Below are 15,571 nucleotides of genomic sequence, written 5' to 3'. Positions count from 1 at the left end.
CTGGGGAGCCTGTGCCCCAGAGGGCACCCAGCAGTGCTGTGCCAGGGCCCAGGACAGCAGCACGGGAACAGCATCCCTGGAATGGCATTGGGAGACAGAAGCTAGGAATGGCTGCTTGGTCAAGCTACAATAAGTGAGAGAGGGAGAAACACTGATCTGCTTCTGTCTTGTCATTTTCAAAATAAATTCAGTACAAAACAGCAAATATACTTCAGTCCTCTTCAAGCACCTCCTGAAAGGAAAGTCAAGGAGCAGAGGGAAACAAGCAGGGAGCTGTGCACTGCTGTGGGTGCCTGTGAATGTGTGGAGAGCCTGAGCCACAACCTCGCCTTTGCTGAGCCACTCGGATTAGAGGAGAGGGAAGCAAAGCAACCACAGGACAGGCCAACACACCTGGAGAGACATCAGTGCCCTGCTCAGCCCCTGACTCACTGAGGCACCCCAGATGGACATTTGTGCTTTGTTCATCTCTCCGTGCACTCCTGCCTGCACCACAAAGTGAATGAATATGAATTATAAATCTCAGGGCTGGGGCTGCCTCTCCCCAGCAGCTGCCCAGCACCTTGCCCATTGTCATCCCAGAGCTCAATGAGGCTCTGCTCTGCTCTAAGTGAAGACCTCACAAATGGTAACACCACAAGGATAAAGCCTGAGATTTGTGAAGCATGCCCCAGTGCTCTCCCTGTGAGTGTGGGCTGCTTGGAGGAGGGAAGGGCTCAGCTCTATCATGAATTAGTGTTGTGACAGCTCGCTGCAATTGAGCCATGACTTGCATGGCTGCTTCTCCTTCACATTCCCAGGAGCATGCCCTGCATTAGATCATGCTCTGCAGCAGGCTCTGCTCCAAAGCACAACACAAAATATGGAGACAAAGATGAAATTGCCCTGATCAGCTTTCCTTGTCTGAAAATATGCTCCTGACATGTGGAGAGAGATGCAGGGAGCTTTCTCTCTGCTTTGGAGAGCACGGAGACAGGAGAAAAACAACTGATTTTCAAGCTACTTGCAAGGTTGTGGCTTCACCCACATTATTCCTGACAACTCACCCTGCATCCTGGAATTCCCCCTGGGAGCAGCACAGGGTCCCAGGCTTGTGGGGATCTTGCTTTTCACCAGACCTTTGTCTGCAGATTGCTGCTCCTTCCTTTTTCCCTTAGCATAGTGTCAGAGAATATAGAGAGCAAGAGGGTTCTAACACATGCCCATGCTTATCTCTTCATTCAAGAGATAAGCACAGAGAAGCAGCACATGGCAAACAGATGCCACAGGTTCTGCAAATCAGCTGTCTCCAGCCCTTTCCTCAGAGCTGCTCCTGGACCTTTGGGGGCTCTGAGAGGGCAAGCCCTCGCTGTCTGGCTGATTGCTCTGCTCACCAGCTACACAGCTCCTGCAAGGGGCCACCTGTGCCCACCCTCCTGCAGCATCTCCACAGATCACGTGGATGCCGATCCCAGAGCCCGCAGCACCAACAACCTGCAGAATTCCCTCAGGAACCCGCTCCAACACAGCATCAGGCCCTGACACAAGGGGCAGGAAGGAGAAGGGGCATTGAAGGAAATGGGAGAGCAGAGCTGGCAGGCAGAGCCGGGGCTGTCTCACCTCCTCCCACTGGTGGATGTAGCGGATGAGGCGCGAGAGGCGCAGCAGGCGCAGCAGGCTGAGGATCTTGGTGAAGCGCACGATGCGCAGGGCCCGCGCCGTCTTGTACACCTCGGAGTCGATGCGCGTCTCCACGATCAGGAAGATGTAGTCCACGGGGATGGAGGAGATAAAATCCACCACAAACCAGCTCTTCAGGTACTTCATCTTGATCCTCTGCGGGTCCAGGATGATCTCGGTGTTGTCCTCCACCACGATGCCTGTCCGGAAGTTGAGGACAAGGTCGATGAGGAAGAACGTGTCCGAAACCACGTTGAAGACAATCCACGGGGTGGTGTTTTCATCTTTGAAGAAAGTGATGCCCACAGGGATGATGATCAGGTTCCCTACCATCAGCAGCAGCATGGTCAGATCCCAGTAAAACCTGGACAGCAAGACAGAGACATGTGAGATCAGCCACAGGGCAGGAGGTCGGGGAGCCCGGGTCAGCTGCACTGAAGAACTCATCCGTCTCTGCTGTCAGTCATCCCCTGGGCTCTGCTGCTCCGCCTGAGCACACACACCGCACAAGCTGCTAACTGACTAATTAATATCAGAGGAACCCTCCCGCTCTGCCTTCGAGGGCTCACAAAGGAGCTGAGCCAGGGCTGGGCACGCCTGCTTGAACACCTTCCTGGGACCTAGGAGCTGCCTGGGGAGAGACTGAAAAACCTGTGGTTACTACAGGGACTGCTGGGTAAGGAGGGAAGGAGGACTGGGGAGGCCTCAGAGTCTGTGTGTCAATAAAGTCTCGTGGGGTTAAACCATCAGGCTGTGCTCCTGCTGTCTGATCCTTCTTTAGAAGCAGCCAGCACTGACAGTTCTGGGATCAGGATGGAACTGGAGCCTGTGCTCTCATCTCCAGCCCTCAGTTCAGATTCCTGCTGAGCTGGACTCCAGGAGTTTAGCCCACGCTCTACAGGCTCCCGTGTTGTACAGAAACAATCAATAAAGCCCAGAGTCACGTGCCTGGAGATACCCATTCCATTTCTAAGGACAGTAACACCAACATTTAACTCCTGTTCCGTGAAGCACAGTCTCCAGGAAGCTTATCTTCACTCCAGTGGTAGCTCAGTGTTACCCAGTGGCCCTTAATGTAACACTCCGTTTTGCTTGGAAGGCACACAGTCTGAGTAGAACCCCTAATTTATATGATTGGGATTTTTTAAAGATTTCCCACAGATGCAGGAGGACTGCAGAGTGGGGACTAAAACCCCTCCCAGTGTCAGAGCTTGCTGAGGTGCCTCGCTGCCCAGCACAGTGGTGCTCCAGTGCTCTCCTCATGTGTCACATGTAGATGCTGATGCACTGTGGGCTCACACTGCCAAGATTCCAGCAGCCCCACACTGTGCACTATGGGTCAGCTACTCTAATATCATTAGTTATTAATACAATGATCACCCCGTTGTCACAGGAGATGAGCAATCCCTCAGCAGCAGTGAGAGCACCAGTGGGACCCTGCACTGACACTGATTTATCAGAGGGAAGTGTTGGGCTGCTGAAGGACGTGCACATGCTGCTCCTCTCTCTAACCCTCTACAGCCAAAATCCCTGAAATGTTTCAGAGGAGCTGGACTTGCTCTAAAGGCCCTCAAGCTCTACCTTGGTTAGTGACTGTTTGGCTGGAACCTGGGCCAGGCTGAGCTGCTGCAGAACAGGATTTTCAGAGCAAGGCAACTACATGGTTTGTTAAACTCTCAGCAGGGAAACCAAAAGGGCAGAATATACCTTAAAAGCCTTCTCTATCTAGAGCCTCTCTCCCTGGTAAGAACACTTTAAAGCACCTAAAAGCATCTTTAAGATTCCAACCCTTGGCCTTGTACAGGCAGGGTCAGCAGCCAGCAGCACCCCAGCAATTCTCACAATCATTCAGCAGAGGCTGATGGGAACTGATTTTAGAATAAGCAAAGTTACTCACTAATGAGCTTCCTAAAAACGACCTCCGCTCTCTCCTGGCTCTCAAGGTACCAGCAATCCCCCCCTCAGTCTGCAGGTACAGGGCTGCTGGCAGCACTCAGCAGTGGGATTTGTCCATCTGCCTCCAAGAGCAAGGCTGTGGCACCCAGCAAGAGGCATTAATATAAATCCGTGTTGTGAGCTTCCTTAATAAGGGCCCGAGATGATGCTGCAGCTTTCCCAGGCAATTAATCTGGATAATCGCACAATAGCAGGAAGTCTGGAAGCAGTGTGTGCATTATTACTGAAAATAAATAACCTCCCAGCCATCCTTCATTTCCCTTAGGGAATACACAAGGAGATAGGCTCAAAGAAATGAGTTTTCCCAAGTTTCAAATTAATGGCGTGAGCCTGGCACAGCCAGGTTTGCAGTGCTGGGAAGGCAAGTGCCTTTCTTCTCATATCTTTGCATTTTTGTGCCTCTTTTTTAAGTTGGGTGGTGATTTTGGGGACAGGGCCAGCAGTGGCAGGATGGCTCCCAGCCCAAGGAAGGTGTTTTGCACACACCCAAGGCCAGTGAAACCTTTCCCCTGACTGCAGCACCCCTGCTAGCCTAGCCTCTCCCTGCCCAGTGTGCTCAGCTGTCCTGCATCCTCACTTGCAGCAGTTCCTGAGTTCCTGCAGCTCTTCCCTCCCAGCCTGCTGCTCCTGAGCTGCCCTGGAGCAGCAGGGTGTGCAGTGTGGGCAGGGCAGTCAGGTGCTGAGCCCCACTGCCACGTGTCCCTCGGAGCACAGCTCTCCTCAGGGCTGCACTGCTGACTCCACATTATCGACAGGGCCCCTCAGCTCTGACCTTTAAAGCCACCACTTCAAACCAGGGAAGGGAAACTTCTGTATCCAGTGATCCCTTTAATAAAGCTGTCAGGGAGAAGACAACCTTGGGGCTCTATGAAGGAGGCAGAAAAAGCTGGAGCACACCAAGAATTTGGCCTGCACACCAACTCCAGCACCTGCCTTTCCAACGAGAACTGCCTGGGAGTTAAAATTCCCCTGTTAAGATTTGCAGAGCTCCTGCACATTTTCATTTCACCCACATGGGAAGCAGGATCTGTTCAGGGTGGCATCAGTGCATTTAGACTTAATTAGACTCTCTGGGCCCGCAACACCTCAGAGGTCTGATACCATCCAAGTGTCATTTTGCATTTGCTCCCAGGAACATCTTTCCCCTCCCTGTAAATTACTGGCCACAATGACTAACGGTGCATGTGATGTATGTAAGGGCAAGCACCAGCTATTAATAACCCATGTTTTCTGAATTTCTGTTGTTCCTTTCACCCAGGGATTCCACGGAGCTGACAGTGATGAAATTGGCTTCGCTGCACCCAAGAGAGGCAGAGTTATTATCCCTGCCTTGCACACAGAGGAGCCACGTGGCAAAGTGAAGAGCATGGGGTTTGTCCACGGAAGGCTGAGGCCAAGCAAGGGCTAGAACCTGAATCTGATTTTTGAGTCTAAGCAGATCTGAAGCCATTCATATGGCTTGCAAAAGAGCCTAACAGAGATGCATCTCTGGGATGTCTGATATCCTGTCTTCTTCTCACTTCTCTTCCTGTTTCCAAAAGCCTACATAAAAAATTAATAAATATGAATGTATTGTTTTATTACAGTTGACTCAGTGCAACTGAACAGCTCAGAGCACAGGGAACAGGCAGCACTATATAAGCCAGATGTCTTGTTCAAACACCTTTGGTTTTTATACTCCATCCTACTCTCTGCATACTCCTTGGATCTGAAAATTTTAACATGCACCACTACCTCGGATCTCTTAATTCCTAATACATTATTTAAACAGAACATATCTGAGAATTATTGTGGCACAGACACTTCAGGAATATGTGCTCCTTAAGCACTGCTGTGTCACTCAGCTGATGTGACAGCCTGTACACTCTGTAGGTATTGGTTTGTGGGTTTGGAATGCTGGACCATCTTTCTGCTCTGCCTAGAGCACACTGACAGCAGGCTGGGAATATTGCTTTTGGAAGTAATTTTTTACAATCAAATGAAATTTCCTTTTTCATTCCGTAGTGCAGTGTGGGCAATTCTAGAGCATGAGCTCAGGAGTGAGGAATTGGAGAGAAAGCAGTGAATCCCAGAGGTGAGAGGCTCAGCAGCATCACTGGGTCACAGCAGCACTGAAACTCTGTGCATTTGTGGCTTCTGAACTTCTGTTCTGGCTCCACAGTGCTTCCACAGTCCAGAGAAAATGGACTTGAGTGGCCTCACCTCCAAATTAACAAAGCTTTTTGGGGTTTTCAGCTCCTGCTGAAGGGCAGCCAGCTCTGGGCTGAAGCACAAACAGTAATGCATCTGCCTGGCAGTGCCAGGGGCCAGGAGATTCTCCCCAGCAGTGGAACTGAGCTCCCAGCCCGTGGCCAGCCCTGCTGACCTCCCAAGAACAGCTCTTTAATGAGCACAGCTTGTTCGAACCGAGCCCAAAGGCAAGCCCAGCTCAGTCCCAAGGCTCGGTGCTGACTCCAGAAACAGAGTGCCACCTACTGAGCCCCACCAGGAATCTCCATCCCCTGCCTGGTGGGGAGGAAATGCTCCCAAATCCCTTCTGAGCTGCTGGAAACCTGTGCTTCTCTGTGGAGCGGCCGCTGCCTTTCCTGCCTCTGGACTGCATGCTGATCAGGTGGCCTGGCAGGAAAGAGGTCGTGCTGCATTCCCAGGAATGCTGTGGGGCTGGAAACAGAAATCACCTTTTGGAGAGAGCATTAGGGGAGCTCAGGGTAGCTGGAGCCACAGTGGGAGCAAAGTTTACTCCAGGAACAGCCACTCACAGACAGCTGAACAGAGACAGCAAAGGAGAAAAAAGCATGAGGAGATCCTTCCCTGCCTCTGGAAGCATCACTTCTCCCAGACAGGAGCAGGCTGCTTCTACTGGAGAGTTACAGACTTGCTCTGCCCTAGAGATAAAGGATGGAACATGGTGATTCACTGCTCCTGAACACACTAAAGGACATTTAACCAGCTCTGAGTCCAGCAATTCCCTTGTGGGAGGAATTAATTTATTTATAGAGAGTTTACTCAAAGACCTGTGCACTTGGAAACTTCTTTGCCATGAATACTCACCAGAAAAAGAGTCAAATGAGTTACAAAAATATTCTGAGTGCTGTGTAATGGGAAAGGACCCAGCTAAAGGAAAAGACAAACAGTTTTAATTCCTTCTGACCGATCTATGCAAATACTCTGCCATCCTGACTAAAGCCCCTGGGAGCACTGCTAATTAACCATGCATTCTGACAGCACAGGACAGCCTGCTGGGTCCCAGCCTCCTCCAGATTTCCCTGGATGCCTCCTTCTCCTGGATGCCTGCATCTTCTGGATGCCTGCTTCTCCTGGATGCCTCCTTCTCTTGGTTGCCTGCATCTCCTGGATCTCTGCATCTCCTGAATGCCTGCATCTTCTGGATGCCTGCTTCTCCTGGATGCCTCCTTCTCTTGGTTGCCTGCATCTCCTGGATGCCTGCATCTCCTGGACCTCTGCTTCTCCTGGACCTCTGCTTCTCCTCAGCCCTGCTGGCTCCTGGCTGCTCCTGGACTTGGGGGCACCAAACCCAGGGCACTGCCAGGCATGGAAAGCCAAGAGTGGGGACCCAGCTGGCTGGGAAAGGGCTGCACCCACAGCACCTCCCCAGGGATGCTCCAGCACCTCTCAGGTGCCAGCAGGAGCTGGCAGGGAACGTCCCTTCCCTGGGTCACCCGGGGCTCAGCTGGCTGCAGGGTCAGCGGGATGGGACAGGACTCCCATGGAGTTCAGTGCCCTGCCAGGAGAACAGGAGTGATGGGCTGGAATGTTGACACAAGGACGTGGGTGATGGGGAGGGATCCCAGCACTGTGAGGTGTGGGCCCGGCAGCACTTTGCATCTGGATTCCTTAAAGCTCCTGTGCTGTCCCTGACAGAATTCCCATCCAATTCAGCTGGCAGTTTCACCCGAGGCAAGAGATTCTCCAAGGTCTGCACTTAGCCTTTGACTTAGATTATCTTCAATCTACATAATTGCTCACCTAATCTCCTCCGAGCAGTGCCCAATTCCAAACCCTGTTTCAAGTTTAGAACACATGCTCATATTATTACCTTAAAATATAATTACATGGATTTTGGTAAGTGGAAAATTAAGGAAGCTATTGCTTATGTAATACTTGGAGATGGCATTTGCAGTCCAAGCAAGGAAGTATTTTCATTGCTTCTCTATCATTAATTTTTAAATCTAACACTATATTATTAAACAATAATCAAGACCCTACATTTTTCAAAGTAATGTCCAAACATTAATTAAATCCCAGCAGATATAATTAGGAAGGTATTATCATCCTATATTACAGATAGACTATGAGATACCAAAGATTAAAGAAACTCATTCAGAGGTAGAAGCACCACCCAGCAAATGTGGTTGTCTGGACTCAGGAGAGGTTTCCAGCCATGTTATAATCTATAATTTGATCAGTAGCAGCAAAGGGGAAATTTCTTCCCTTTTCTACTGTAAAAATATAAATATACACATTACTTAAGAGGTATTTTTATTCCAGCAGTAATAGCTGACAATTTGCAAACACCACGTTTGAGGCACTGATGGATTTAAGCAATTATAAGCGGGTACATTGTGAATGCTGCCCTTTCTTTAACTCACAAAACCCAGGGCACTCTGTCAGTCTGAGCTGCTGCCTCTGCTCTGCACCCTCTGCTGCCAGGCTGCCTGCAGGGATGGAGACCTGGCTGACATCTGGGGGGCCTGGATGCCCAGGTGGCTCTGTGTGAGCCTCAGCAAACCCTGGAAGGCCAAGTGCTGGTGCTGGGCAAGCCCTGGGATCAACCCAGGCTGGGGATGAAGGGATTCAGAGCAGCCCTGGGACAAAGGGACCTGGGGGTGCTGGGGGTGACAGCTGAAATGATCCAGCCCTGAATTTCCCCCCTCCCTGGGCTGATCCCAGCAGCAGGGGACGGTGGCACTGGATGACTTTTAAGGTCCCTTCCAGCCCAAGCCATTCTATGGATCCATGTGACAGCGAATTTTCCTGGAGAATTCTGAAGGACTGAGGACCAGGAAAGCAGAGCTGATGTCAAAGGCAATCCACCAAGCAATAGGTTTGTCTGAATGAGGGAACAGCTCAGTGCTCAGGGTGCTTTCATCAACTACTCCCTCAGGAGAGATGGCTTCCCCTTGTGGGAGCTCTGCAGGGAGGGAGAACAGCCACATGTGGGACACTCAGCACTGCCAGAGGAGCCCCCAGCAGCTGCTGCTGACTGTCCTTCACAGAAACTCCAGTCACTGAGACACAGACACTTCCCTGGCCTCCATCTCAGTTTGAAAGAGGCTTTATGAATCAGCCAAGACAGACAGTCCTGACCTTCAGCGACTTTGCTGGAACATCTTCCTTGTGTTTCCTGCCTCAGAAAACCCCTCACTCTGCATTATCTTTGTGCTCAAGTGCACCAGTCACCAACCACATCCACATGAAGTGGTGTTCAAGCATGTGAAAAGGCAGTGGAAGGGATGCTGCCACCCCTGCTCAGAGGTGTGCTCACTTCCAGCTGGGTGGGAAGTGAGGATGGGATTGAAGTGCCATGGCCAGGACAGCAGCATCCCAGCTGTGAGGTGGATCCTCTGAGGGTGAGTGAACTCACATCCTAAGCTCAGTTTCAAGGATTGAGCAAATCATGTTTGCAGAAAGGCTCCTGGAGGCTGGAGTGCTGCTGCCTGCCTTGCATCTGTCCTGGGATAATGAGGGTCCATCCAATCTGTGAGGTCCTAACCCTGCAAGGGGCTCCACAGCACCTGGATAAGCATTTCCCAGGATTTATGTTCAATTTGATGGACACCTGCACCCAGTCCTGGCTCTGCAGGACCACCCAGAACCAAGGTGCTCCTGCACTTTCATTCCCAGTCACTCTGAACCATACCCATGGCACAAGGCTCAGCAAAGTCCCCAGGGATTTGGCCCCATGGAACCAATGCCCACTGTCCTCAGGTCCCGCTGCCTTCCTGCCTGCAGACCCAGCTAACAAATTAAAGCCTACCTTAAATCTATACTTAGAACCCAATCTTCCCAGAAAAGTAAAAATAAACAAGATTTCATTTCTCTCCCAGAAGCAGAGATAGCCACAAGAGACTCGGTTTGTTCCGGCTCTAAATTTGGAGCACGGAGGCCAACAGAGCACACATCCCATTTCCGACTAAAGCAGCATTATTAATATTTTCTCACTTGCTTGGACACAGCTATTAATATCTCATGGAGAATTCCCCTGCAACGGGCTGCAGAAGCAGAGAAATTTCTATGGTACTACTCCTAGGAAAGCTTATCCCCTCTCTGTGTGAAGGCCCAAAGGAGCAGCATTTACACACTGAACCCAGACAATTTATTGCTGTTCTCACAGCACCACCGAGGTGAGCACGGATATAAATTGTCCTGCAGTGGGAATTCACTGCAGCAGGGGCAGGAGACACCATCTGAGGATGGAATGGTGCAGATTCACTGGGAGGTTTACAGGGAAGGGAAGCAGGGCAGAGCAGCCACCATCAGCCCCATGTCTGGAGGACTCCTGTCCCCACGGAAGCTCAGACCATTTTGGGTCACATCACTGCACAAAGCAGGTTTCACTCCATGCCTGGCTCACCAAACCCCACCAGAAGGAACCTCCCACCCCACACCCTCCATGAGTAGAGAATCCATTCTGTTTGCAGCACTGAGCCAAAGCTGCAGGGCTGGCACAAAGCAGAATTAACCTTTCTTCATGCCCCACCCTACTGCACCCACAAACATTTGTGGATTCCCCTGTCCCTGCCCACCTGCAGCTGAATCCCAGGGGTCTCCAAGGTGTTGGGTGTGTATTGATTGCAGAGTTCCCAGAATACATTATGCATGAGCTGCCACCTCAGGGCCTGGCAATTCTGCATTGTTTGATCTCCTGAAATCTCCTGCTTGTATGAATATGGAAAAGTTCCTCTTTGTTGCTGCCCATTGATCCACACATTGACCCTTCTCCTGTGTGCATTTATCTCTGATGATTCAATAATGAGAAAGACCAATAAAGTGAGGAAGGGAAGGAAGCCCCTTCAGGGGGACCTATTGCCATGGAAACGTGCCATATGTTGCTGTTGTGGAGAAGGGATGGATCAATAAGGGCTGCAGCCTCCAAGCCATCAGGAACATGTTGTGGAATGTGAAGGATTAAAGCCTGAAGACATGCATAAGTTGTGACATGATGAAGTTCAGGCCCTGGCCCAGGTCCACCATCCATGAGTCAAACCCCAGGCAGGGAGGATGTGCACCAGGGAGCTCTGAGCTGTCTCAAAGAGCAGCAGGACTGGGGAAGGGCTTGGTTTGTACTCAGGGACAGGAAGGAAAATGACTGTCTATAGATGCTGTAGGTATGTATGAAATATATGATATCCATCATATCTATCATATCATCACAGAATCAGAGTGGTTTGGGTTGAAGGGTCCTTACAGCCCAGCCAGTGCCACCCCCTTCCATGGGCAGGGACACCTTCCACTGCCCCAGGGTCCTTCAAGCTGGCCTTGGGCACTGCCAGGGATGCAGGGGCAGCCACAGCTGCTCTGAGCAGCCAGGAATTCCCTTCCAATATCCCATCTAACCCTGCCCTGTCCCTCCATCCCTTGTCCAAAGTCCCTCTCCATCTCTCTTGTCAGCTCCTTCAGGCTGTGCAAGGCCACAATGAGGTCACCCCAAAGCTCCTCCTCTCCAGGTGAACAATCCCAGCTCTCCCAGCACAGCTGCTCCATCCCTCTGCTCATCCTGGTGCCTCCTCTGGCCTGGCTGCAGCAGCTGCAGCTCCCTCCTGTGCTGGCCCCAGGGCTGGGGCAGCTCTGCAGGGGGGGTCTCACCTGAGGGGGCAGAAGGGCAGAATCCCCCCTGCCCTGCTGCCCAGGCTGGGGCTCAGCCCAGGGCAGGAGGCTCTGGGGATGTCTCTTAGCTCAGAGCTGCTCCAAGAGTGGCACAGGACACACGTCACCGACACCAGGGACCTCCACACTCATCTCCTTGGGAAGTCACAGGGATGACAGGCTGGCTTCTAAACTATTTTGTGTTGACATGCCTGTCTTGACATAATATGGGTTTATGTGAGCTGAGGATGTCACTCTCACCACTAGGAAGCCAAATTTACTAAAATTAAACACCAAAATAAGGCAGAGAAATGACATGAGTCACACAACTAGGTAAGAATCACAGTTTGGGGAGTGGGGGGTGTGGAGGGGACTCTGCAGTGCTTTCTGCCTCGCACTGACATATTTATGCCCTCATACTCTGAAGCTGTCCCCAAGGAAGTGACAAACCCAGCTGAGAACAAGACTTCCCACCACCCGAGGTGCTAAAAGTGTTCCTCCTGGGCATTGCTGTGCCCCAGCTCCTGAGGGCTGGGACTCACACGGCCCCCAGAGGAAAGTGGGGTCTCTCAATGGCTTCCCACTGCCAGGGGCCAGGGATGGATGGGATATTGGGAAGGAATTGCTCCTTGTGAGGGTGGGGAGACCCTGGCACAGGGTGCCCAGAGCAGCTGGGGCTGCCCCTGGACCCCTGGCAGTGCCCCAGGCCAGGCTGGACGGGGCTTGGGGCAGCCTGGGACAGTGGAAGGTGTCCCTGCCATGGCAGGGGTGGAATGGGATGAACTTTAAGGCTCTTTCCAAGCCAAATCATCCTGGGATTCTGTGATCATTCCAACATCCAGGCTCTCCTCCAGACTCCAGAGCCCAGGTTTGGCATACCTGCCATAACCTTTGAAGCACGCAGCAGCAGGACAACCATCCCCAGAGGGAACTCCCCCTGGTACCTCATCTCTGTGTGTGCCCAGCATCAGCCAGCCCACAAGGAAAGCCCAGAAAGCACCAGAGAGCTCCCAGTGCCTGAGGATGGATCAAACCTGAAGCTGCTGTTCAGCTGCATGATTTACTCCAGCTCTGCTCCCAGGCACACGTGCTATCTCAGCCTCTCTCCAGCTTGCACAGCTCCCAGGATTTATGTCTGAGACAGGCAACAGCATCTGCCAGAGCTCAGCACCATGCACACATTCCTGCTGGGTGAGCCCTGGGCATGCCAGATGGGGCAGGGACAAAACTCAGACCTCTGTCCTGGCTAGTGGCAGCACAGGGATGCTCAAAGCTGCCAGAAAAGGTGACAGAAAGCAGTTTGGGGTTTCCAATGGTTTGCTGGAATGATCATATTCAAAGCTGCCTCCCTGTAAAGGCTCCAAACTTCCTAAAGCACATGTTCAGTGAGGACAGGAAAGCCAGAGTGACAGAAGGTGCTGGCTGCATGTGGCTGTCACCCCTGGCAAGGACAGCTCGCCACAGCTCTGAGGGTTACACAGCACAGCTGAAGAACTCCTGGAGGAGAGGGGTCACTCCTGGGCAAATCCTTTCTTTCCCAGTGTGGCTTTGGGGTTAAACACACTCTGGCCAAGGATGGCCAGGGTTTTAGTGTGGATTTTCTGCACATGGTGAATATGGCTCAGGCCCTGGAGGCAGTGCCAAAGGAGCAATGTTTGAGGAGCATGGGTTGGGATGGATGGAGCCCACACTGTGTTGTGTTTCAGGCCTTCAGCTCCTCATGATCCACATTATTTTCTGGGAATCCTCACTGGTTTACATCCTTGCTTTAGCCCTGGTGGGAAATGTCCCTGCTGGCACCACTGCTCCAGACAAGGTTCACACCCAGTGGTGCCAGAGCTTCCTTCCATGGAGAAGGAGTGGGGTGGAAGGAGTAAGGCACCTGAAAAGCTAGCAAGGCACTGCCTGTGTGTACTTCAGCTTCCAAAGTACAAAATGCTTCTCCTGCCCAGCTCTCCTGCTGCTCACATCAGACTCTTGTTTGTAATGAGTTATTCAGGCTGCAATGGAGCACAATGAATCCTCAAAAAGACTAATGCTGCTGGGATCTTGGGGCTATTCAGGTAGCCCAGACCCCAGACAAGAGATGAATCACCTTCTAAAAATGCAGCAGTTAAGAAAAAAAAAAAAGTCCAATTGCTTCTGATTATTTTCAGTCTCAGAAGAAACATACTGTACTGAGGCTGTGCTTACCTAAGGCATCCACGTGAATCCACTATCCCTCCCCCTGGAATGGCTGCTGAATTAATTACTGCCTTACTGAAGCACTGAGGAGCTCCCCAGAGACTGGCTCCCTTTTGACCTCAAAGCTTTTTAGGGCAGGTGCCTGAGTCTCCCCACCAGCATCTGCCAGCTGGGAAACTGAGGCACAGAAGGGTGGATATTGCAGAGGGCCTCACTCCCTCAACAGAAGGGAGATGAGAGAGCAGGAATTCTGACATCCAACCCAGAGTGTGAAGGGCATTCAGCTCTGAGCTCCACATCCCCCAAAGCCCCTTCCAGGTCCTGAGGAACTGTTACTGTCCCTCCAAATGCTCCTGTGCTGGACTGACTGGAGTGAGGAAACCCAGCAGGAACTGAGGGGGGCAGGAGACTGAGGGAGAAGGAGCAGGGCTTGGTGCACACCCTGGGACAGCAGAATGAAAAACTCAGACAGTGGATGTGTAAAACACATCCTCCCCAGAAAGGCCAGTGTCACACACCTGCCCACAGAGGATGCTCTGAATCACAATGTAAAGAATTCGGTGGCCACATTCAGGACATTTAAGGCCTTTTCCCTCCTGTCAGACTGCTAGGAGGAAACTGGGCTTTTCCCTGCCTGTGTGGCATGGAATGTGCTACACACACTCCTGGGAAGGAGCATGGCAGCACGTGCTGGGGATCCAGGCACTTCCACCTCCCTGCCCTCTGCCAAGACCTGGCATGCTGCTGCATCTCTCCTGCTCTTTCCAGGACACACTGCAAACTTTCTGACTTGTGGTGTGGTGGGGATTCCCAAGGGGTTCTCCTCCATCAAAACTTGCAGGGTCTGTGACCCACAGAGTCCTCTCCAGCCATTTGTTCCCATCAAGGAACCTTCCAGAGCACGCTGGAGCTGCAGCCTCTTCTCTCCTCAGCCCACCAAACCCCACCAGGATAAGGGGGCTTTGTAAACTTGCTGTGACCCTGCTGTGCAGTGCTGCTCCTCCAACACACAGAGTGCCAGGGACAGGCAGACAAACAGTGATGGGCACCATGAAAAATGCTCAGATCAATCTTTTCCACTATGGGCTGGACCTGCCCTGCTCTATTTAAGTCAATGGAACAAAGCCATTGAGGCCTGGGGGAGCAAGTGCCAACCCTAAATCATTTCTTTGATTAATTGTTCTTGGGAAGGAAGAATTCATTAAGCATTCTGCTCAGCAATTAGAAATAAATATATTTTTAGAATGAACAACCTGCCAGAAACAAGTTGTTTCAGAAATATATTCAGCTTGATGCATTTTCCATCAATACAGAATGAGGAGGCTCCAGCCTGCCAGAGGGACAGGCTGGGAAAGGGACACTGCAGGGACAGGCAGGACAGCTCCTTGTGATGTCTGCACCACTCAGGTTCAGTCTGCATGAGAGGAAATAAAGGAGTTTTTTCTCTATACTCCTATTCCAGCCATTAGCTGGGAATAGATCTCCCTGCTATTTCACAGGAATATGATAAAGCTATTCCTACACACAGCTGGGGCAGAGCAGAAATGAGAGCCATGAAAACCCAATAAATAACAACACCCCCTTGTATTTCCACTTTGGCATCAGGCTCAGACAAGCTACAAGGGCAATGTGAAATAACAACCTCTGTAAGGAGTTTGGGACACATAATTGCCACAGCCCTTAGATGTGACAGGCTGACACAGTAAATGGTTACCACAGGGACAGCAGGACAGGAGCTGCTCCAAGGCAGTGACAGCCAAACCCTTCCCTGGCCACTGAAGGTACCACTAAATGTGGTGTAAGGGTTTATTTTCAATTTTAAATCCATACTTCAAGGCAGGAGCTCAGCACAGGCTCTGTTCATGCCTGAGCCAAGAGAACCACATGGAAATGTGAGATGGGCACTTTGCCCTCCTCACCAGCCTAGAAAAATCTACTTCTGGTC

General features: G+C 51.4%; 1 protein-coding gene across 1 annotated transcript in view; it reads right to left on the bottom strand.

Moving 5' to 3' along the window:
* Positions 1–15,571, bottom strand: part of HCN4 (hyperpolarization activated cyclic nucleotide gated potassium channel 4) — a 95,149-nt gene that overhangs the window by 65,276 nt on the left and 14,302 nt on the right. The window contains exon 2 of the mRNA XM_041418712.1: positions 1,600–2,023. Within this exon, the coding sequence (XP_041274646.1) occupies positions 1,600–2,023 (424 nt within the window). The remainder of the gene's footprint in view (positions 1–1,599; positions 2,024–15,571) is intronic.

Source organism: Onychostruthus taczanowskii, unplaced genomic scaffold (assembly GCF_017590055.1).
Source record: "Onychostruthus taczanowskii isolate IOZ18803 unplaced genomic scaffold, ASM1759005v1 scaffold6, whole genome shotgun sequence".
Taxonomy (NCBI): Eukaryota; Metazoa; Chordata; class Aves; order Passeriformes; family Passeridae; genus Onychostruthus; species Onychostruthus taczanowskii.
This window is presented reverse-complemented; position numbering and strand designations above follow the sequence as displayed.